This window comes from Protopterus annectens, chromosome 2.part1, assembly GCF_019279795.1.
Source record: "Protopterus annectens isolate FY-2018-M chromosome 2.part1, PAN1.0, whole genome shotgun sequence".
Taxonomy (NCBI): domain Eukaryota; kingdom Metazoa; phylum Chordata; order Ceratodontiformes; family Protopteridae; genus Protopterus; species Protopterus annectens.
In genome coordinates, this window is record NC_056729.1 from 1,875,911,414 (window position 1) to 1,875,936,254 (window position 24,841).

Here is a 24,841-nt window from a genome sequence, read left to right on the forward strand (position 1 = left end):
CACTAAATTGTCAGTTTCATATGCTGAAATTTCAGCAACATACCTTGGAACTCCTTAAACAAAACATGTCTTCCTTTTCTGCTTGGGCAGAATCTAAAGATTTTATAAGAGTTAATGCATTCTGCAAGTCAAGTAACTACACATACCTTGCACTGTGGTTTTGATGCCCTAGAAGCTTCTTGCAAGGCAGCAGTCACTGGATCTGTCATTAGAAGGCATGCATGGCTTTTGGAACAGCCCCTGCCAGACCATGTCATATCTAAATTGTTGGCTGCCCCCTTGCACAAAGTTAGTTTATTTGGCACTAAGGCAGAAGAGATCTTAAAAAAAATGGAAGAAAAGCAAAATCTATGCAAACAGTTGAGGATTTCTTGCAGGTCCAGCTACCCCCCCCCCCAGGTTTAGCAGGCATTGTCCCTCCAAACAGTGGTCCTTTCCTGCTCCCACTAAACTGTTCCAGCCTAGGCCCTGTGGAAACAGACCCCCCGCTCCCCAGACAGCAGCCACAGGGAATGCAGAGGTCTAAGCAGTGGACAGCCTCCACTTCAAAACCAGGAAGTTCTTAGCCACCCCCTTATGGTAAGAACCCGCAATGACTCACCTCCTCCACCCCCTCCCTCTGCCCACCTTCACTTACTCCTAGGAGGAAAACTCTCCTTTCACTCAAGCACCTGGGCCACCATTACCAAGGACCACTGGGTTCTGAGCATTGTGTCTCAGGGATGCAAAATTTCCCTCCACACCCTTCCAACCCCAAAATGGTTCCCAGATCTACCCCCAAATCAGTGGGCAGCGGCTCAAAAATCAAAATCCTTTCCCTGCGGTCTATGATGGCAGTAGAGCATGTTCCTGCAGAACAGATAGGCCAAGGTTTCTACTCCAGACTTCTTCTGGTACCCAAAAAAGAGGGCACCTGGCACCCCATCCTCGATCTATCCATTCTAAATACCTTCCTGGTGATCCCAAAATTCAGAATGCTCACCCTCCAACAGCTGCTACCAATGCTCTCCAAGGACACTTGGCTAGCCACCCTAGATCTAAAAGAGGCCTACCTCCACATTCCTATCAGAGAATCATGCAGGAAATATCTCAGCTTCGGGGCAGGATCTCAACACTTTCAGTTCTCTGAGCTTCCCTTTGGCTTATCTACTGCTCCCAGAGTTTTCACAAAATGTCTGGCTCTGTCTATTGTCTTTTGCAGACAAAGAAATATTAAGATTTACCCATACTTAGACGACTGCCTTATTCAGGCAGACAGCCAGGAAAAGCTGCTCAAGCACCTGGCCTTTGTAAAGACCCTACTAACCTCCCTAGGGTACACAGTCATCCAAAATAAATCCAAACAGGTGCCTACCCAAAGGATAATCTTCCTGGGAGCAAGTATGGACACAGCATCTCAGATGGTACACCTACACCAGAGAAACAAGTTTTCCTGACAGCCTACTTCTCTCAACCAGCCACCACGCCCAGCTAACTGCAAGGAATATCCTGCAAGCTCTGGGTTTCATGGCATCTTGCATTCTACTCATTCCATATGTCAGACTGCATATGAGGAAACATCAGTGGTACCTAAAGAGCCTTTGGTGTCAACACTCTCAAGACTTGGAAACTCTTCTACCTATAATTCCTTGCCTAAGAAGAGATTTTCTTTGGTGGGCAACAGCATGCTCCCTCAACAAGGGGCTGCCTTTCTCCCCAACCCCACTGCCCAGACTCACACCACAGACTCATCAGACTATGCTTGGGGTGCACAACTGGACGGCACGTGCATTACAGGGCCAATGGAGCCCACAGCAAATCCCTCTGCACATCAATCAATGATGGCTGTGCAGCACGCCTTGATAGCTTTCAAGCCCCTTCTCTCTCCAGGGACTCTCCTGATCAAAACAGACAATACCACTGTGATGTGGTACATCAACAAGCAGGGAGGGAATCACTCCTACCCTCTATGCAGGCTGGCCATGACCCTTTGGCGCACAGCCTCTGCCATGCAACTACACCTGTTGGCACAATTCCTACCAGGCTCTCTCAACTCTCTGGCAGACCAGTTAAGCAGAAATCTTCTGGACCCACACGAGTGGCTACTCAACAGAAGTACCTTCACCCTAATAACTCAGAAATGGGGAACCCCGAAGGTCGACCTCTTTGCCTCCCACACCAACCATCAGCTCAGCAAATTCTGCACCAGGGAGCATACTGCATGGCCTGGAAAGTGGATGCCCTGTCCTTCCCCTGGGTCAATCTATCGGTCTATGCCTTTCCTCCTCTACCTATCATCCCCAGGGTACTGCTCAAAATAAGGGAGGAAAAACCAAGGACCATTGTTATACCTCCAGACTGGCCCCAGCAACACTGGTACCCCTTGCTACACAGCCTGTCCCCGCTGCCTCCATAGCATCTTCCTCCGATTCCAAACCTCCTGACCCAGAGGGTAGGGGAATTCATGCATCCCCAATTGCAGACACTCAGTTTGGGAGCTTGGCTTATTCCCTGACTCCAAACCAATCTGCCAACCTCAGTAAACAAGTTCTGGATGTTATCCATGAGGCCAGTCACCCTAGCACCAATAAAGTCTTATGCTGATAAATGGAAAAGGTTCTGCACCTGGTTCCCAGGCTAAGGGAGCCAATACGGCACAGTCCTCCCTCCCTCTCATCCTGGATTACTTAGCTCACCTACTACACAGTGGCCTCTCTTTCTCCTCTATAAAAATTAATGTCTCTGTTATTTCTGCTCATTTTCACAGTGAGCAGCCCATTTTCTTGCACCCTTTGATCAAACAGTTCCTAAGAGGGGCTAGTAACTTGAGGCCACACAGAAGGGCACCAACACCAGCTTGGGGCCTTAACTTTGTATTTTAAAAGCTCACCCTGCCCCCTTTCGAACCAGCTTTTTCTGCAGAGCTAAAATTTCTCTCCTGGAAGACAGCATTCCTTCTGGCCATCACTTCAGCCTGAAGAGTCTCCAAGCTGCAAACACTAATGGCTGTGGAACTCTTCATCATCTTTCATGCGGACAGGGTATCCCTCAGAACTAACCCATCCTTCATGCCCAAGGTGGTGTCCAGTGTGGCTGTCAACCAGTCCATTCATTTGCCCACCTTTTTTTCCCTCATCCCCAGAACAAAGGGGAAAGGATTCTTTACTCTCTAGATGTGCACAGATAGCTCATAGTCTAGCTAGACAGGACTAAATCCTTCAGAATGTCTGATCAATTGCTGGTTAGCTTTGCTACAGGGACAGAAGGCAAAGCCATCTCCAAACAACCCGTTTCCAAATGGATAGCACACTGCATCCATTTCTGCTACAAACAGCATGGAAAGCCTCCCCCAAGGGTACCAGGACACACTCCACCAGAGCAGCCTCCACCTCTGCAGCTTTCCTCAGAGGAGTCCCCAACAGGGACATCCTGGAGGCTGCCACCTGGACATCTGTTCACACTTTTACCAAGCATTACCACCTGCCTCTCTTCTCCAAATCCAGGGCAGGGTTTGCCTCTGCAGTCTTGCAGGGTGTCGTAGCCACCCCCTAGTTTCCTTGACTGCCTCCACCCATTCCCTCAGCTTTGGGAATCAACCCAAATGTGATGACTGCAACAGTGAAACACGAAGAACATAGTACAGTTGTGTACACTTACATAAATGTAGATGTTAGTGTATTCACTGTTGCAGTCCTAGTTTCCCTCCCTCCACCCCCTTTCTTCTCTTTCCTTATTGTTCTCCTTTCCTTACAAGGGACATATTGGTATTTATTTTCCACTGGTGGGGTTCTTCCACCAGAACCTGGCCTCCTACTTGGGGGCTCTTGACAGGTTTGGGCAAGAGAAACTCGTGTAATGGCATCGGCTCCCTTACTTTATACTACTGACGACCTGACGTCAGTCCTCATGTGACTGCAACCTACGCAGAAATACTAAGTCTCTGGTATTTGGGCCGGCTGAGGGCTACCCTGGCAGGGATAACCCAAATATGATGAGTGCAACAGTGAATACACTCGAACATGTACATTTATGGTAAGTGTACACAACTGTACTTTGTGCCTCCTCTTGCTCTGTGAGATTCCCTTTATTCTACAATAGTTAACCTTTGTCAACCCTTCTAAAATACTTCTTGTTACTACTTAACCATGTCTTTCTTTTATTTCTACCCTATTTTTAAATTCCACTTTCATTTTACCCATTCACTTGTTATAACATCTGAAGAAATTTCCATCTTCTCTAATAAAGTTTGGATGATTTCCACTACCCTGAACCTATAAACCCATTCTTTAAATTCCTCACTGTTTACCAGGTGTGGGGAAGCATCAATACCCTGCATTTTTATCTTAGTTGTTATTGGTGCATGCTCTGAAAGTTATTAAATGTGTTTCGAAACGTTCAGTTAAATGAGCAATGTTCCTGGGAAATAAAATGTCTGTCTAGACTAGCCCAGTTATTTGTATCATGAGGAATAATATGTAAATTTGCTCAGAGTTCCTGCTGAATTCACATCTTCCATACCAAATATTTTTCCTATATTTCTTCAGAAATCTACCTTCTTTTGTTATGTTTTCCCTTCGCCATTCCCCAGGTACATCTTCACTGATGCAAGTAAAATTCCATTCCCCACTTTAATATTCTCTTCTGAAAGCTGATTATTTGTTTCAACATTTTCTTTCACTCCGTAATAGCAGTAATAAATACATGCTGTTGTTATCCCCCTTCCTTGTCAGTAGCCCCTTACTACCACAAGTCTACCATTACCTTTTTTCCTTTTCTGTCACTATTGGGGCTCCTCTAGCATTTAGTATAATTACTCCCCCTTTCCTTTGTCCCTGATATTCTGCTGAATATCCATCCTGAAATCCTCTCTTTATCAAATTCACACTCACTTCTTGCCAAACATGTCTCCTGTAGCATTGCTATTTGCACTTTGCATTTCTTAATATATTTCAATACTCTAACCTTTTGTGTACCTGTGTGGCCATTCACATTCCAAAATAATATGAATAGTGTACTATTATTAGTTATTGTTCCAATCTATTGTATATGACAGCTTTTTTAAATGTCTATTTCCAGCTTTTGTGTTACAATCACCCAATGATTGTTTGGCAAGGTAATCTTTTTTTTTTTTTTTTTACAGCTTCTTGTCATTTCCATTTGAAACAATGTCATATTTTACAAGACTTTTTTATAATGAAAACCCTCAAACAAAAAAACAGACACACCAGAACACCCCATAACCTATTAACTTAAAACAAACACAAAAAACTATATACATCCTCAAATAATGAAGTTTAACCCTCCTGATATGAACAGTTGTCCCAGCTTGACAGCTGCACTCACGGGTATTACCTAACCTAAAATTAAAGTGCTAAGGTGCATTTTACAGCCGGTGCTCCTACTTAAACTAATGGATAATTGCAGTCTGATTTTTTTTCTCATCTTTATTCCCCTTTCATAAAGCATTGACATTCAGCCTTGAGAGAAGTTGCACTTGGTACCATTAAGTACAACTAAATTATATACTGTTGTAGTAAATGCATTGAAGGATTTAGGTACCAGAGAAACTGTTATCTCATCTTCACTTCCAATAATTTCAAACTTTATTTTGTACTAAGCTGCTTGTTCCTTGTACTTCTCAATTTTGTTTCTCTCAGCAAACAGTGTTCAGACCTCTCGCGATGTATTGCCTTCATCTGTAGTCAGCTTGTTTTCATGGAAACATAGGAACAGATTGTACAACTGCCCCTCAGCTCAACTAATATTGAACATTTATTTGCTAAAGGAAAAGTATTAATTACATTTACAGGGGTCTAATTTTAACACTCTGTTACACACTCAAACATATTAGATTAAGCAAAGGGCATTAATCCAGGCATACCTATGCAAAAGTAAAAGAAAACATTTTGGCTCTACATATATTATAATCAGTGTACTTCTACACTCCAGCACAACAGCTCAAGATTACAGACTGTTAACTTAAACATGCTTTTTGTCCAGCTTTTCTTTTCTCTTTTTACATTGTAATGCCTGTGCTTCTTAAGACTAAAAAAGAAAAAAAAAACAGTTCTTGTTTATCTTTATTACGTACAACAGTCACTGAAAATTCTTTACTATATAACGTAAAATTTACACCATGAATTTTTAATACAAATTTTAAGAACAAATATTATTTTACTTACTTTTTCACATTCCTTTTAGTGTCCTTCCAAAAGCATTAATGAAGTGAGTTATATGCTTTCAGTTCCCCAACAAGTTTAACAAAGTCAACAACAGTCCAATATTTTTTGCCACTTTTTCTTGTAAAGCTATATTTCACAGATGTGATTAATGCTTTAAAGTCTCACATTTCTTCACTAATGTTAGAGTTCCTGATCTTCTTCCTGTTTATCTCCATTTCCCAGCCCCAGACTTTGGTTCAATTCCAAGGTAAAGTTCTTGTAGTCAACTCTTGCACTTTTTTTTTCTTTCTCTCAAGCATTTTCCTTTGTTTCTCATTCCTCTGATGATAAAGCTCATAGAAATACTTCACCAGGGAAACCTTTACCAGTGTTCGAGTCCCATTCTGTTTGATGGCTCAATTTTTGTTTGACAAGCATTTGTATTTCCTTATTAGCCTGTTCAGCTGTCATTTTGTTTGTTTATTTTTTTGATGCAGGATACAGCATCTTGAATCTTACACCTGCCTGTTGATCTGATAAATTTGCTTCTCTTCTGCCTTATTTACACTGAATAGTCATTTTCCCAAATGCTCTGTCTCCAACTTTTAAACACTTTGACCTTCTGCCACAGTTTTGTGAGGACTGCCTCTTTTTGTTGGTGGATCTGCATCTTTTTACTAATGAAGTTCTTGGCTGCTTTCTCGTGGCCAGGTTTGGGGCATACATACTTTGTGCCCTTTCAATTAACAAATCCTGCTGTGGAATACCTGATAAACATAGGAATCAATTAGAGGAGGTTAGAAAGGATTGGGAAGAGAGACTGGATAAGCATTTCGCAAAGAAACAATGGGAGGATGTATGTATGCCTTTGAAATATACAACAGTGTCTGTAAGATTTAGGATTGTTGCTTGAAAGTGTTTGCATAGGTGTTTTTGCCCCAAGCAGACTCAAGAGTTTTTCTTCAGTTAGATTGCGAATGTCGGAGGTGTGATTTCGAAGAAAGAGGTAATTGGTAACATATTTTTGTGGGAGTGTAATAAGTTAGTAGACTTCAAAATTTCCCTGCAGGCTATTCTGTCAGAAATGCTGGGTAAGCAAATTGGTATAACTAAGGTAAAGAATTTTTTTTTGAGCTGTGAATACAGAAAAGGAATTACCTAAACATAGTAAGGCCTTGTTGAGTTCAATTCTGGTGGGTGTTGGAAAAATAATTACTAGAAAACAGAAATCAGTTTAAACCAGACATATTAGAAGTAGTGAATATAGTAACGGAGACTAATCTTTAGAAAGAGTAGGAGCAAATTATGTAAAAAAAATGGGAATTGTGGAAACAATGCATGCAATAATAATGTTTGAGGCGGAATGAGGTTAAATAGAAAGCAGGAATTGAATGAGCTATGTAATGTTCAATGTATAATGACCTATATATAGAAAATTGCAAATTATGTATAATGTTTACAACTGAAAATAAGTAAATGTGGTTTGTTTTCATTTATATAAAGGGTATTATTGCCCATGTCATAAATCATAATTCAATGAAGATGTTTCTTAATTAAAAAAAAAAAAAATCCTGCAGTGGAATACCAGCCCAGTTGGTTGTGTGTGCTTTCGTAAACTTAATACATTCTGTCCTTTGCAGTTTCTCTGGTACTGCAGGAAATCTCTGGTTTCTCTGTGTGGTCTGCCCTCTAATGCTACCCTTTTTTTAAATTGCTGTTAATGAACAGTCTCGTATCCAGCCAAACTTTTCTTCATTTCATCCTCTGATCAATCAGTTCATCTGAATAGCTGTTTAACGCTTCTTCCATTTTTCCAGTCTTTTGTTACTTGAGCTGATATACTACTTCAATGTTTAATTTATTTTAATCCACTTTGAGCACATTTGATTTATTTTTTTCCTCTAAATTACTGGAAGGTCCTCTCTCTTGTACCAAAGCTGGAGCGTGAATTTCATTTTGCTGAACAGCTGCAGGATTCTTCCCAGTCTTAAGTGTGAATGTACATGCAAATATGTCGTACAGAAGAACAACCTTGGTAGGGCTAGCCACCTGGGGTTGTGAACCTTGGCTCTAGGTGATTGTCATTGTTAGGGAAACACCCATGTTCAAAAATGGGAAAATGTGTTGTGGCTGAATGGATGGATGGATTTTCTCTTCACCTTTTCTATTTGATTTTCTTTCAGGTAAGTTTTTTCTTTGCTGGCATCCAGGCAGTATACTTACCAGTCAGTAACTGAATTTTACTAAAATTGACAGAATTACTGGCCCTTATTTATTTATTTATTTATTTATTTTTACAATGAGAGAGCTGAAATTAAGCTGCTGGCCAGTGTTCAGCCATCTTGGAAACCACCATTGCAGATTACTGGGTCCATTTTCAGATGAAGTACCAATGGAAAATGAATGAATAAACAAAACTAGGTAACCAAGTTTGCAGTTGTCTTTAAACTTGGTGCCATCATACATTCTCCAGAAGACACCAGGATTGTCCAAGAAGGCCTTTCCCATACAAATTACTGATGTCATAACCATGTATTCAGCATTTATTAGGCCAGTCTTTGAGTATAATACCCCCTTCTGTATATACCTATCTAAACGCTTAATTCAGTTTGAGTGATCACAGTGCTTTATCATCAGTCAGGTGCGTAAATCATAAAAACTATACAGTGTCTGAAGTTGTCCTTTTCTCTGTGTCATGCAGGCTACTAAGGGGCAATCGCTGCCTCATGTGCAGAGCCTCAGCAGACCCTGTCCTCTCAGATCTACTGCACATCTACAAGTCCATTGGTGAGATAAACACCTGCTCAAGAGATCTTGATGTCTTCCGTATAAACAGAATATGCTTTAGGGATAGATCAACATCACATAAATACTACTACTTTTGAATTGTCTCTCTCTCCTCATAAAGCAAAGTACATCCCTTATTCAAATGTAATCTGGATGAATGGATGGGAAACTGCTAATTTATCCCTGTATTGGCACCCCCTGTCTGTTAAGAATAAGTGCAACATGTAAATGTTCTTCCCGGCCGTGAGTGGTTATTCCTTAAATTTCGAGGACTAAAAGTTTCATGTGAATGCAAGGCTAGGCTTCTAAAGATCCTCACGGATCAGTAGCATTGGTAAGTATTTACGAACCAGAGGACAAGACATCCTGAAAGCTAAAAGGGTTAAGAAAAATGGCCATCACTTGCAGTCTTCGCGTGATTGTGCCTCTTGTAGTGCTGATTCCATTTGGATTATAAAAAAGTGCTTGGTGTTTTCTGGCAATTTTCTGCTTAGCCGTCATGCAATACTTGCATCTTAGGTAAAAATTGTTTATGTGGTACTGTAGCGGTCCTTCCCCTCACAGAGTAATCCCTTATCCCCCAGTTTCCCCTTACTGCCGTGCACATTATGCCATTGGTGTTTACAGCCATCATTAATCTTATGGCCCACCCACTGAATGAACTATAAGGAAGCATTTTGGAGATCTTTTAAGGAAAGGTTCTGGTTTAAATACATACGCTAACCGGTATTGTAGGGGACTGGACACCAGTGAATGGGAATAGCTTTGATTTATTTTTACAAGGATTTTGCATTGTAGGAGAGGGAGGAATTACAAGATTACCAGTGAAGAGATTTATTGCATTTTATTAGCACTCAAGTCATGGCAGATGTGGGACTAGTAGAAAACTTTGCTTTATTTCTTCAGGGATTGTGCAGTGCAAGGGTGAGAGAGACCACCGTGTTACAAAAAGAAAAAAAAAATCTCATCAGGGAAGGGCATTACAAAAAGTGGGAGGAACTGCAGATTGTTAGGGAAAAGCAATTTGGTGTATTTTGTCAGGGACTGGGCACTGCAAGAAGCAGGAAGGTCTACCAACAGACTATTAGATTACCCAAAATACGCTTTACATATACATTTTTCCAGGGACTTGGCATTGCCCCTAATAATCTAGTAGCTTTCCCACATTCTGTAATGCCTTGTTTTTTTTTAACACTTTATTGGGAATGGAGTACTGCAGGAATTGGAGAGGTAAGTACTGTTACATTTTATGAAGGATTTCTCAGTACAGTAAGTAAAAGGTAGTGCTCTGTTGTATTAAGGACTAGGTACTGCAGAAAATGTGGGTAGAGTCACTACATTACCAGAGAAATGGTTCTGTTTAGTTTTAGCAAGGACTGTCTACTGAAGAAAGGGGCCATCTCATCACTAGGGGAAACATTTTAATTTGATGTTGTCAATCTTCATTTATTCCTGACAGATGGGAATCTGTTCCAATCCTCAGAACCGGCTCAGCCGTTATACAGCTCGAGCCAGCAAAAAACTCTCAAGCCAAGACTCTACCCACAATGCCCCTGTGTCCGTTACCTCAGATCTCTTTTGTCGCTCTGTCAGCAAGACCCACCAGCCTTCTGTCAGCTAAGTGTTGCCTTACTTTTCTAATTTGTGAGAAACTTAAATCTTTAACCTTAAACTTCTTTCTGCTCTATCGTTTTTCTTCTATCGTACTTGTACATTACTGTATTTTCCTTCTCTACCCACCTTTTTTCTAACCACTTGGATTTTTCTTCATACCATCATTTGTACTAGCCCCTTTCTACCTCCGGTAATCTGATCTACCATCGTTGGTTGATTGCTGCTCTTTTCTTAATCTTATGTCCATGTGGGTGTACTAGTGTGTTTTTAGTTTTCGGGTCTATTTTTGTCTCTCTCCATTTTTGGATATGTCTGACAAACCAACCATGACTGAAAAATCTCCTGACAAACCCCCTAAGGGTACATCAGGTTTCAAATGTAAAGACTGTGATAGGGAGATACCCAATTTTGATGGGCATCTTTCTTGTTTATACTGCTTAGGGGCACCTCATTTGGAACTGGACTATGAAATTTGTAAGGGGTTTAGTCAAAGAACTTTGGCAGAGCTGGAACAAACTCTTGCTCAAAGGTATCCTTAAATGCCCCTTCAGTGAAGCCTTGTCCAAGGCAGACATAAAACAGGATCCTTCAAAAAAGAAAAGACTGTCTGTACCGAACACACCCTCAGTTCCAGAGGCTTCCAAATGGAAGTCCTCGGTTCTGCATTCTTTGGAACGGATGACCAAGGCTCCTAGATTAGACTTGTGACTTCTCGACACCATCAACCTCTATGGTGCCGTCAGCTACCTTGTTGGCACCAGTGCCTATGGTTACTGGGTCGGCACTGACTTCACATATTTCAATGCAACCTGCTTCATCGGCACCAGCGCAGTTTGCCTACCCTCTCGATGCTGAAACCTGTATTAGAAGTGCCCAGAACAAGATATTCTCCTACTATAGATCCCTGTGTAGGACAAGTACCAAGTCCACTTTTAGAATGCCTAAGTCTCCTTCCGCCCTTCCAGTTTCGTCCTCCAGGAGTCTCTCAGAACTGGATGTTGTCAGATTGGTAGATCAGCTGTTACTGGCCAGAAGTATCCCTACCCCTCCTCATCCCCCGTTCCCATCTGGATTGGAGATCTTTTCTCCTGGGACTCCTAATTATCCTCCTCCAGCTACGACCACAGTTTCAGAGCCCAGCACTTCGATACCCCAGGTACCAGACACTTCGGTGCCTTAGGTGTATACACCCAGTACCAGAAATTGCCCTGACCTCTTCGGTCCCTGATTCGGAGCAGATAGAGTCTCTGTGTTGAGACCCCTCCATCGGTTCCGTGGTTCCTGGGTCGGCACCCACTTTGGGTATGGTATGCTGATCTCCATTCCAGAAACCTTGGCGATTGCGAGTCCTTCCCCGGTCCAACCTTGGAGGGTGGCTCCTCGGAGCGGAGTGTGACCTCTGTTCCAAAGTGGTGTTTCTTGGTTCTAGGCTCCCACTGCTATTCAGGGGGTGCCATCTTTTGGGTTATGGAGAGGGACTTGGTGTCTATAGGCTCCCAACTGGTCCCACCCATTTCGGAATGCCATGTTTCCCTTTCCTCTGGTCCAGAGTTGACACCTATCTCTACAAGAGGACAGCGAGCACTGAAGCTTCAAGTTACCCATGTGCAGGGTAGTTCTTCTTTGGAGTCCACCTCAGAGATTCCCACTGATGAGACACTCAAAAAAAGAACTTACAAGAGGAAGCATCTGGATTCCCCCGAAGAATCCGTCACTGAAGACAGGGATTTCAATGAAGGGAAGGGGTCCCAACAGTCACCTCCTGAGGATGTTTCTTTTGGAGACATTCTCAAGATTTTGAAACGGGGGGGGGGTGACTGGAAGTCCTAACACCCATCCTTGGAGGAAACCATGTATTTGCAAGCCTTCGGTGCATGCCTGTCTACCTCCTGGGTATCTCCACCCATTGACAGCCTGGTAAAACTAATCACGCAGTGGGCTTGGAAGGCTCCTGATGCCATGGAGCCTATCTCTTTGAGACTGGACAAAATATTATCCCCACTGGAAGACTTGCCAGTATTGGGCAAAGGGTTTGTCAGTAGATGCCATGGTGGTGGCGGTAGCCACTAAAAAGGAACTAGCCGACAAGAGTCCGTCTGTTCATCCTCCTAACAGGGAGTCCAGGAAGATGGACAGATTTGGAAAGAGGGTCTAAGCTTCATCGACCTTCACTCTTAGGTCCTTGAATTTTATGGCAGATTTTACAAGACTCCAGAGAGGCCTGATTAAGAAAGTATCAGAAACTCTAGCTGGGGCTGTGTCCAGCGAGGTACAAGATAAGATTGCCTCGACCCTGGAGTCTATTTTGAACTCATCCATGCGACTCATTGACCATGCGGTCGAAGGGACGACCAGGGCAGCGGGTTCCGGCGTTGCCATCATGCAACACTTCTGGATGTGCTTGTGTGACTTTGCAGAACCCTTCAAGTCTTCATTTGTCAGTGCTCCATTTGACGGCTCTTCCCTGTTTGGCCCTAAGGTTAAGGGCACACTCGTCAGATGTGAAAAGGATGGCAAGACCCTGTCTGCCATGGGTGTTTGTTTTTCTGCACCTCAACGATCCTTCTCCAGGAATCAGAGGAGTGGGAAAATGTGGTTAAAAAAGTCTCAGGGTCCTTTCCATGATGCACATGGGAACAGTTCCACTCGAGGCAGAGGGGGGAGCTCAGATGGAAGACGCCAACCTTGAGGCAGTGGTGGCCCTCGAAACCAGGGGTCCAGAGATTTTTCTCTGGACAGCCCTACCAGCACTCCTGAAAGGAGGCCTGATTGCTTACCTCTGGAAGTAGTCTGGGGGAAAGACTTTCTGTGCACCTGTCAGCCTGGTGTCAAATAACCGATTCATGGGTGCAAAGATCATTGCCAGCGGCTACTGTATCCCCTTCAGTATAACTCCCTGCTGTCAAAGGCTAATCCTGGATGTTCCACCCCATCAAAGGGATCAAGACGCCCAAGAGATACACAGACTGCTTCAAAAAAAGAAGTCCCACCAGACCAGCTAAAATCCAATTTCTACTTGAGATACCTTTTATTGCCAATAAAGACTGGGGACTGGAGGCCAGTACTAGACCTCGGCCTTTTAAACAGGTTTGTACAGCAGACAAAATTCCGGATGGCCACAGTTCAGTCTATCCTCCCTTTTCTGGAGAAAGATGATTGGATGTGCTGTAGAGATCAAGATGCGTATTATCGCATAAAAGTAGACAAGCGCTCAAGAAGGTTTCTTTGCTTTTGGCTAGGAGCCAGTCATTACCGGTTCAGAGTGCTACCATTTGGTCTCGCCACAGCCCCCAAGGTGTTCAGATGTATGGCAGCCGTCACGGCTGACATGAGATTACAGGGATTCTGGGTGTTTCCTTATCTAGACGACTGGCTCCTCACCACCCCCACAAGGCATCTGCTGATTCAAAACTTCGACTTTGTTACACTTCTATTCAGACAGCTTGGCATAACAGTAAACTACGAAAAATCTCAGCTGTCTCCTGCTCCAAGACTTGGAGTACATCAGGGCTTGGCTAGATACAGTCTCCTGCATAGACTCTCTACCACTTCACAGGCTCCAGAAAATAAGATGTCAAGTTCAATCCATATTACCAAGGTGAAAAGTACCTGCTCTCTTCATTCTGCAAACCCTGGGTTCCATGGCAGCAGGTATCATTTTATTTCCCGCGGCATGGTTTCATATGAGAATACTTCAATGGCTTCTGGCCCCACAGTGGTCCTTTCTTACTCACCCATTAAGTCACCCAATTTTAATAAAACAAACTTGCAAGAAATACCGGTATTGGTGCATGGAGCAGAAGAGATACTGATGGGACAACCCTTTGTCGTTCCCCAACCAAAGACCGTAGTGACCACAGACGCCTCCCAGATGGAGTGGAGGAGGCATTATCTGGCAAAGACTGTCCAAGGCACTTACTTGCACATCAGTGTCCTGGAGATGAGAGCAGTGCTCTTAATGTTGCAAGTCTTTCAGAATGTTCTTCCTCCGGGAATGGTTACAATCCATTTGGACAACATGTTGGTAGGCAGGTACATCAACAGGCAAGGGGGAACAAAATCCTGTCCCCCTCTGCCGGGAAGCTCTCAGAGTTTGGCACTGGGCAATATCTTCCACTCCTCACCATTATACAGCAACACACATCCCAGGGAGTACCAATGTGATAGTGGCCAAGTTATGAATATTACTTCCTCCTGAGTGGTCTCTGAACCCCATAGTAGCAAAACAGATATTTTGCCAATAGGCCGAACCTTGGTGTGACCTGTTTGCCTCCGCTATAAACAACAAATGCAGCACATACTTTGCCCTACTCCTTCCACTGGGAGAGTCCCCCAGAGACGCGCTCCTTCTAGATTGGCCCCCGGGTGTCCTGTATGCATTCCCCCCAATTCTCCTTATTTCCCCTTTTTCTGAAGAAAGCCAAAAGGTTGAAATCCAGAGTAATCCTCATTGCTCCGTTCTGGCCCAGGTAGGTTTGGTTTCCCTTCCTATGGACTTAATTGATTCATCGACCTTGGATTCTGGACCCAGCTCTAGATCTACTTTCACACCCCCAAGGGCTCTTACACCTGGACCTTCAATCCCTCAAGATCATGGCTTGGTTCCTCCAATTCCAGTAATCGCCAGGCTATTACTTGCCCTGTCCGAAAAATTCTTCTAGCTTCTTATAAACCATCCACCAGGAAATTATATGACAGCAAATGGAAAAGATTCTCTCTCTGGGCTTCTGAGAATAATCTTGATCCCTTTTCAACTCCTGTTGAAAAAATCTTAAGTTTTGGCAGATCTTTTTAATCCAGGGGCAACTGCCTGTACTGTCACAGTTACTCTAGCAGCTATCCCTAATTTTCACAATAGTTATGGTGACCAATCCGTAATCTGCCATCGCTTATGTAAAGTTTTTCTTAAAGGACTCCTTCATATAAAGCCCCCATTCAGGGATCCATTACCATCGTGGTATCGTACATTCATTTTACAGCATTTGATATTACCTCCATTTGAGCCATCAGCCACTTGTTAACTCATTCCTCTCCCGGAAAACCCTTTTTCTAGTAGTCATTACCTCTGCCAGAAGGGTTTCAGAAATACAGGCACTTTGTGCAAAATACCATATATAATTTTCCATAAGGCTAGAGTGTCCTTGAGAACTAATCCTTCCTTCCTAAGGTGGTCTTCGAATCGGACATCAATCCAGTCCATTCATTTTCCAGTTTTCTTTCCAAATTTTTCTAACAAAGGTGAATACTGTCTACATATGCTAGACATTCACAGACAGCCAGGAGCGGCCTTAGGTCAACTGGTGCCCTAGGCACCCCACCACACCACACAGTGCCCCATTCCTGGTCTACCTACACCAAATAAATACTGGAAAAGTGCCCCTGCTAGAGCAGCACCCTAGGTGGCTGCCTAGTTGGCCTATGCCTAAGGCCGGCTATGCAGACAGCTGAGATTTTATCTGGGCAGGCCTAAGGCTGCTAGATCTTCAGACCAACTGTTTCCTTTTCAGGGCCAAGGATTGGCAAACCAGTGACCCTGTCGAAATGTCTGAGATTGCATCATCTTTATTTATAACCATAACAATAGTGAGTTACCTGCTCCTGTAATGGCACACTCAACCAGATCGATAGCCAGTTCAGCTGTTTTTCATTGCAAGGCTTCCCTGGATGAAATATGTGCTGCAGCCATTTGGACAACACATCATACTTTTAGCACTCATTATAAATGGGATATGGTCTCCAGGGGAAGAGCATCATTTGATTCTGTGATTCTCAGGAATAGCTTTCCATGAGGCCACCCAGGGTATAGGTAGCTGGGGACTCTGTCCCATCTGGCAAGAATAAATGAAGATTGACAACATCACATGAAGAAATTATGTACTCACCATAACATTCCATCTGTGATGTCGATCTTCATACATTCTTGACATCCCTCTCTCCTTGCCCCTTCCTTTCAGATATCCTGGAGGATTGTACCCTTAGTCTGGGCTTATGCTAGGATTTTTACCTTGGACATGGCTTCCTCTCTATCATTATCCATTATTATTATTGTCATTATTATTGTTATTATATTAGACACTTCATGTTGCTGCAGTTTTGCAAACTCTGAGGTAATGAACATGGGGCGTTGTGGGTAGAGACTTGGCTCGAGAGTTTTTGGCTGGCGTGAGCTGTATAATGGCTGAGCCGGTTCCAAGGATTGGAACCGATTCCCGTTTGTCAAGAATGAATGAAGGTCGACAACACAGATGGAACGTTATGATGAATACATAACTTCTTTTGTTTTTTATTATTATGACTCTTAAACTGCACAAGGTGGTAGGAGCAGTTAAGCTACTGGAGTGACGTTTTGATTTATTTTAATAGGGATACGACATTGTGACAAAGAGAAGCCCCTAGGTTACCAGCAAACAGCTTTGTTTCATTTTAACAGGGAGTTGGCAGAGTCAGTGGGAAGAGAGCCCCTGTAACAACACGAAAAACAGCTCTGCTGCCCATGTGGTATAGAAAGATGGAACCTGAATTATGACCAGATGGCCCTGGCATGACTATCGGCCCATGTGTAAGAGGTGCTGACTGGTGACAAGGAGAAATGGAAGTAAGTTTTCCTGTGTGTCTCTTTCTGTAGAAAAGGATAAAGGATGTGCACACAGGAGCAGCATGAGAAAACTGCTTTAAGTGCCTGGTGGAGACTAGAGACGACTATAAAATTATTCCTTTGGGGTGATTGGGTAAGGTAATGTCATTTTTAGAAAAGTAAGGTCCTTGGACCTGCAAGGGGTGCAGAACCCACCGACACACATATCCTAAGCACTTGGTGAGACCTGATGGTTTCTAGAAGTGATCTTCCAGCCAACAAATGTGAGAACTGCTGTTCTGCTCTCCTCCTGGTGCTGTGATGAGCCATACCTTTGCATAACATGTGTGCTTCCTCTGTAGACCCTTTCAGCATGGTTACACCTGGATATTCCCACTATAAACCTGATGACCCAAGGAGCTTGGAGCAGTAGGGAGTATATGGAAAGCCTGATGTAGAAATGATGGGGATTGGGAGTGGCAACTTACAAATTGTTCTGTTTTCCTAAGAATCCAGCACTGCATGTGCAAGGGAGAAACCACTAGATTCCCAAGGATAAACTGTACTTCATTTTAACAGAGGTGGAGTAATGAGTAATATGGACGGACCATTTAAGTAAAAAATGCTTTATTTTAAAAGGGATGTGCCACTATTGCAAGAAATCAAGAAAGAACCATTGCTTGAGTGATTAATCAAAACTTTGATAACGATGGGAATAGAAGGTATCTTAATTGCAGAAGTTGTATTTTAGTTTGCTATGGATCAGACGAGAAGGATGTAGATGGAACACTTAACTGCAGCAAAATGTTTGTCTGCTTTAATTTAACGCACACAAAGAGAAGTTGATTCTCATTTATTTTGTCTGCTTCCTGCTGCCATCAAACTTTGCCCCTCCTTGGCTGCTCAGTTGACCTATTCGTTCCTCAGAAGCAATAGCTGAGTAGCTGGGAGGGTGAGTCAACATCTTGCTGTCGACCAGTGCCTCTGAGTATGCCCTTGACTTCTGTATGGAGGCATGCAGTAGACATGTAGGTCTTCAGTGTGTTGTTCGTGCCTCAGCTTTACCCCCTAGTGCAGAGAGAGCCCTTGTGAGCCCAGGGTTTCCACCTGTAGGACATCTGTGAGTGTGCCCAGGCATGGGTGTCCTAATCTTCCCACCTTGGAGAGATGAGCAGGCTCTGCTTCTTCACTCCTCTCCTTACCCCATCTGAATCTTTAAGTGCTAGAGCAGCTAATCAGACGCCGATTACCAGGATCATGGTCTGGGTGCCTTTTTTTTCTCTGTGCTATAGAGCTGGGTGATTACTGCTGAATTTTTAATGGCTGTGGGAGAGTGCGAAAGAGGGGCAGTTGATTATTCACCTACTTTAACTGAGCAGTAGATTTAGAATATGGTAGCCTTATTAATACTGTTTAGTGATTGCTTGCACTGTGTTGGCTTAACGGTGGCTTTTGCTTTGCTGTATAGAAAATAACATATTGAAAATAGTGGGCTGGTTATCTAACTGAGATGTGTCTTGCACTGTGCAGCTGCCTGATTTATTTATTCACAAGTCAGAGGGCCGGTATTCGGAGCCAGAATTTGAAATGGTACTTTCTGATTTGGAATATGTTCTGCATAGAGGGATAAAACCCTGAGACAACCCAGAACCTGGGATTTATTCGTGACCAGGACACTTGCAGAGCCAGGAAGGGAGGGAAGGTTAATGGCAACTTCATCCTTTGCAGTAGTGATGCCAGTTAAAAGCCTCGTGTAATAGCAAGCGTCGGGAAAAGTTTCGGGGACTTGTACATCCACCAGGAAATGTGAAGATTTGCTATAGTCAGTGATGAGTGTATGTGCTAGTAGGGCTAATATGGAGGAATGGTCTCAGTCAGCTGCTGCAGGGATTGCTAGGACCCAGGATTAAAATATTTGCCTTCTGTGACTGCATGGATAACTGGTGCTCTTCCAGCACTCACTCGTTTTTTGAACTGGTGGTCAAAGAGTACCTGTACTACAAGGCTGTTTCCCATCATTAGCTGCAGCAGCGGGTACAGCACAAGGAACAAATGAGTGACGGACTGATGATTAAGCACTTAGAATAATATCTCTGCAGTTTGCTGATACCATATAACAAATCAGAAGGAGCTGACTCCTAAAAGTTCCATTTTCCTTGGGGATTGTGCCAGCTAGTGCTCCCCTAACACCTACTAGCCATTAATTTTTTACTTTATTAATCAGGATAACCAAGTAGACATATGTACCACTCTGGGGGGTGGTGTGGGCGTACCATATGGTTAACTGACTTGCTCATATCTGAAGTGGAGGCTATGGGACTTAAACTCAGAACTCGAGGATGAAGCTTTCATTCCCCGATTACTGGCTTAATGTAGTTCAGAATCATGGGAGTACTTACAACTATCCTGTCATTTATGCAATGCAACAAAACTAATTCTGGATAGAATAGCCATTGCAGCCCCCCCCCCCCCCCCCCCCACACACACACACGGTATCCATATTTATGGGTGATTTGATGTTTCACCATCTTTGGGATGTGTGAAAAAAACAAAGCACCTAGCCAAGAGCCCACAGTGATAAAGGTAGGACACCCAGGACAAAGCTCTGCAGCTGGGAAGTGAATTTGAGAACAGGTGCTTTGAGGCAGTACCTCTAATTTGTGTTCACTGAACTGCGCAGGGTGAAACCTATTAGCAGTTTGCTTGCGCAAGTGTGTGTGTGTGTGTGTGTGTGTGTGTGTGTGTGTGTGTGTGTGTGTGTGTGTGTGTGTGTGTGTGTGTGTGTGTGTGTGTGTGTGTGTGTGTGTGTGTGTGTTTTTGCATCAAGATTTCAGCAGCACAGCAGTGTTCAAACAGAAAACTCCTTTGCTTACTTAGTCCAGATTAGGAGATAAAATTATTGAAGATAAGGAACACAGACAATATAACTGGTATAAATAGATCTTTCTCAGGATGTATCCTCGCCACAGAAGCAGTAACAAGCTGTGACAAAGCTTTGTTTTAATTTAACAGGGATTGTATATTGCAGGAGGAGGAACTGAAAAATCACCAGTGAAAGTTCACCAGCAGAAAAAGCTTTTATGTGTTTGTGTCATGGTTTGTCTTCCGCATGACAAGGGCATAACCTTAAAAATATCTATTTATATCTAGGAATGCTGTCTTTTGTTACTTTGATTCAGCAAAGTTACCTCCGAATGTGGGTTCTGTAAACATGGAGGTACTTTTTATGCTTGAAGTGATCTACAGTCAAAATCTCGATTTGACTGGTGGCTGAAGAGATAGCTGATGGTGTTAGGGGAAAATGATAGTTGGAAAACAGAAATATGCAGAAACAGCAGTGAGAATTTTAAACTCTATTACCTTAGTGTAACAGCAGCGTCTTTCTATTGTTTCAGTGTGAATACAGCACATGCCTTTTGTTGGTATGTTAAGCATTGTTAGAACTGCCTTCCTATTGGTTTAATGCTTCATTATGGAGGGTCTGCTGTGGAAATAAATGCTGATGCTGTGGTATTGTAAAATGTTTTTTTTTTTTTGCTACAAGAGACCAGCCAGGAGCACCAGTAAACCTGGTTTATAATTGCTAGGCAATTTCTCATTGGCCAAATGTTTTGTAAATGTATGCAATACATCATTTCCTTAGAAGACAATGTAAGACATCCTTTGTGCATCACTCCCTTTGGTTTAAGATGCTTGTGGATGCAGGAAGGCACGTAAAGAGAAAACCTATTCTTTCCTGAGTGTGGTGGGCATTAGGACCCAGCAGATCTGACAGACATAAGCAGGAGTCTGGAGCAGCAGCAGTAGCGCAGAGCTGCTTGCTCTTCCTATGACAAGCTACTGTACTGTTGTACATCTACCCATTTCAGCTGGTCTGGTCTGAGCTGCTTCTCTTGGCTGGCCTTGTGTCTGACAAGTGCAGGACAGTGGACAGGCCAAGCAAAAAGAAAATCTAGGCAGTGTTCTCCTAGCTGAAGGACTGATTGGAAATCTTAGCTTTTCCAGTGTTACCCATGGCTTCATTCAGCGATTAAAGGCACATAGTGGATCAGTGAAGCAGGAAGCAGCAGAGGTGCTGCTATCAACACAAGCAGCATGGCTCAGACCAAAAGACACATGTATAGCCGGGTAAGTGTAACGATGCCTGCCAGAATGGCTGAGGGAGTGTTGTGATAGGTGGCTGTCCGATCATCTCAGGTGGGTTGCTTTGGGGGGGGGGGGATGTCTGAAATGGCTGGAGTGCTTGGAGTGTGTGTTGCTGGAAGGTTGCTTTTGAAAAAAAATGTATCTCAAGGTGAGCAGATGTTTCTAATGAATGTAAAATTGTGGGTTTGTCTGTTTTCTGTATGATACTCTGTGATATGGTTAGTTCAAAGAGCTGTTTGGATTCTGTGTTTCATAGTAATATTAGGCCTGTGACCTTCTCATGAAGCTAAGACTGGGTGTATCTTGGGGCTATAGGCGAGTTTTGCCTTCCACTGACCCTGTGACCTAGAAGCAGGGCTATAATTTTTTTCTTTATGGTAGAAAGTGCTACACTGGGGCTGTTGTTCAGATAGTCAAAAGGGGTTACTGTGCACAGTAAATAGTCTCTGATTCAGCTGCCTTTTGTCTCATTCTGTAAATTTGTCCTGTCTTAAATTTATTCACCTGTCATGCTTTCTGATTTGCATTTCTGTTGGCATCTAAGAAGAGCTCCAAGTTAGTTCCATAGACAAATCCATTGTGATGTTGTGCATTGACTAATGCATGTCCATCATCATGTGTGTCATAGTCTCTGCAGCGCTGTCAACTGAAGTCTAAAACTGACATTGTTTACTCTATCCAAACCTTTTTCTTATTCATTAATGTGGTTGTGGTTATAGCTTGCAGTGCCGGAAATGTTACAAATCAGAGTGTTTATACTAGATCATTACCCATTCTCCTTAATTGCTGGTAACAAAACAGTTTTTATTACTGTATTTGTGTGTTATTTATTCCCTGCTACTTCATCTGTAGCATGGCATGAAATGTTTGGGTGTTAATGTCCACTGCCGTGATGTCACAGCATTGTCTGCGTATTATTATTATTATTTTCTGCTGTTTGTTACTTGTCAGTGAGCCTGGTTGCTGCCGTTTCTTATATATTCCTAATGTCAGAGGCTAATTCCGTTTACTTCATCAGATTTAGACTTTTGACACTTAAACAATTGTCTGTGTGTTAGGCTGTTTGGAGTTTTTCATTTCACTAGGCACAGTGACATATAACCAAACATCTGTCTTATAATCTGGTTGCACCTTACAGTATTTGCAGAGGAATTCTGGTGAATGTGGGAAAATGTTTGCACTTCTAAGCCCCATTTTTGGATCAACAGTCATCAGCTTTAAGGTTGTGGAAGCTTTAGCTAACCAGGGACTACCCTTTACATTATCCCATAGTATAGGATAACATGCATGGCTTTAAAAAGGAAGTGGTGTTTGCCTTCAGGTGTTTATTTACTTAGACATGTTGCTTAATTTTTGCTAATAAATGTAAAAAAAGGTTGTTTTTTTTGCATTTACTTAACAACTGTAGCCTGCCTGCCTTGTGAAAATACAGTACTGAATTGGTCCTGCATGATGGTTTTTGGGTTAGTATTTTGTAAGTGGAGACTTCTGCCTCTAACAATCCCTCCATATTTGTTTAATGGCAAGGAAGGCAGGTGAGACCCTTGATGAGACAAAAAGCAAAAATCTGAATTGGTTGTTTTGCTGAAACATTCATGGAGTCCTGCGGCAGTAAAAAATAACATTTTGATATGTGCAAGGCAAGATTTTTAAAGTGGTAGTACTTTCAGAAGGTGGCATAAAGTTGAAAATCATCACCTTTTATTATGGGACTGAGGTGCTGTGTTATAAGTGATGAAGAGTCTGTGTGTGGTGCATGCATTCACGTGTGTGTGCATGTGCGTATATGCTTGCATGCAGTTAGCATGCCTTTCAAGATAAGGACGTGCAAGCAGTTGTAACTAGTGTGAATGCCATTAACCTGTTTAACGTTATGAAGACAAGTCATAGTAGGCTAGTGATTGCTTTCAAGTCCCCAGAAAATCACTGTCCTCTCTTGGCTTGGAAATGTGTAAAAGTAAAAAACTGTCAACTTCCCTTCCCTTTTCCTGTTGCACATTGTTGTTAAGAAAACATTTTCTAGTGTGCTGTTGGTTCATGTCAGAAATGTAATCATGTCTGCGTTCCTTTCATAAAACTTTAAAGTGCAGACATTAACAAGATTTGACTTGCTATGCCACTGAGGTCCTGGGTACTACCAGAAGAAGGCAAATTTGCATCATGATGGAGGATGTGAACCATACTTGAAAAGATGCAGCACAATGTAAACTTTTGACAGCAAAGTTTCTGAAGGTGTGTGCAGGCCTTCCAGTGCAACACCTGTCTGTGTCCTATATTAAAGGAAACTGCTCAGCACACAAAATCCTTCCTGTTTCTGGTATTGGAAGAGGTGGATTAGGCATGTGCCTGTGTGAGTGTGCGAGAGTGTGTGTGAGTCTGTGTGCCTTCTATGGAAGGTTGGGCGCCAGGCTGGCAACTCGACACCATAAAACTCAACTGCCAGTCATGAGCAGACAGGGTGATCCGCTGTGGCGACCCCTAACCGGGGAAAGCCAAAAGAAGAAGTGAAAAGTATTCTGCATTTGCTAACTGTAATTGTGTTAACTAGCAGGAGATTAGCTTGTTAATGACTTCAGATCATCAGGTCATAGGTCATCAAGAAAAGTGTGGGAATGCTAAACCTGTGAATTCTGTCCTAATAAAAATTCTCAAAACCAGAATATTTATTTCAGTTTAACATGTATCCAACTGACTGTATGGCATTTGTTGTAGGAAAGGTTATCTGTCACGGCTACATTGTATAGAGGAAGTGGCCATGATGCCAAGAAAATCCTTTGCTTTTTGTGTACAAGTGTTATGGAATATTTAATATATCCCTGAACTTCAACTAGAACAGGCAAGGTGGGACCACAATTTAACATCTCATCTTAAGGGCAAAACCTCACAGATACTGTAGCATACCCTGCCCCCCCCCCCACCAAACATGGAGTGCTGCACTGCAGTAAACATGATCCCAAGTGACTTGGGTAGGGATAGAACCCATAACTTTCGGACATTAAAGCTGTTTGAACAGGTTTTTCACTCATTGATACAGTGTATGTAAACAGTAAATTATGGATCTTTTTTCACCTTGCAGACAGGAGATTTAGCTAAGCAACAGTTAGTAACATAATGGACTTTTTCATTGATGTGTGTTTATAAATGGCAGCCATTTGCAGTCCACACATGGGTTTTCTTTTAAGAAGTTAGCCCTCATAGCCACTTTAATATCTACATTATTTACATCTTGCTGACCGGGTCGGTTCTGTTGGACAGTGTGCATTTTCAGATGGGACAAGAACGTAACAGCAAAAAAAAAAAAAAAACAAAGATCAATTGTATACATCCACAGAATAAAATTTAGAGTAATGTTGCAAAAGAAGCAAAGGGGCTAGACTGAGGGGGCACTTGTATAGTGGAAAGGGTGAACAGGAGAGTAGTAGATGTAAGGATTGAAAGAGGTTAGTGAGAACGGTTTTGTAGTAAGGAGTGCACTACAGTATGTCAAGTTAGAGATGTATCTCGGAGTTGGTAGGTGTGTGTGTGTGTGTGTGTGTGTGTGTGTGTGTATATATATATATATATATATATATATATATAT

General features: G+C 42.7%; 1 protein-coding gene across 4 annotated transcripts in view; it reads left to right on the top strand.

Annotated features, from left to right (window-relative positions):
• The first annotated feature begins 20,956 nt into the window (after positions 1-20,956).
• The window catches only part of DCTN1 (dynactin subunit 1), a 1,835,652-nt gene continuing 1,831,767 nt past the window's right edge, over positions 20,957-24,841 (top strand). For all 4 annotated transcript variants that reach the window (XM_044063298.1, XM_044063299.1, XM_044063300.1 and 1 more), the window contains exon 1: positions 20,957-21,243. In XM_044063298.1, the coding sequence (XP_043919233.1) occupies positions 21,211-21,243 (33 nt within the window). In that variant the 5' untranslated portion in view covers positions 20,957-21,210. The remainder of the gene's footprint in view (positions 21,244-24,841) is intronic.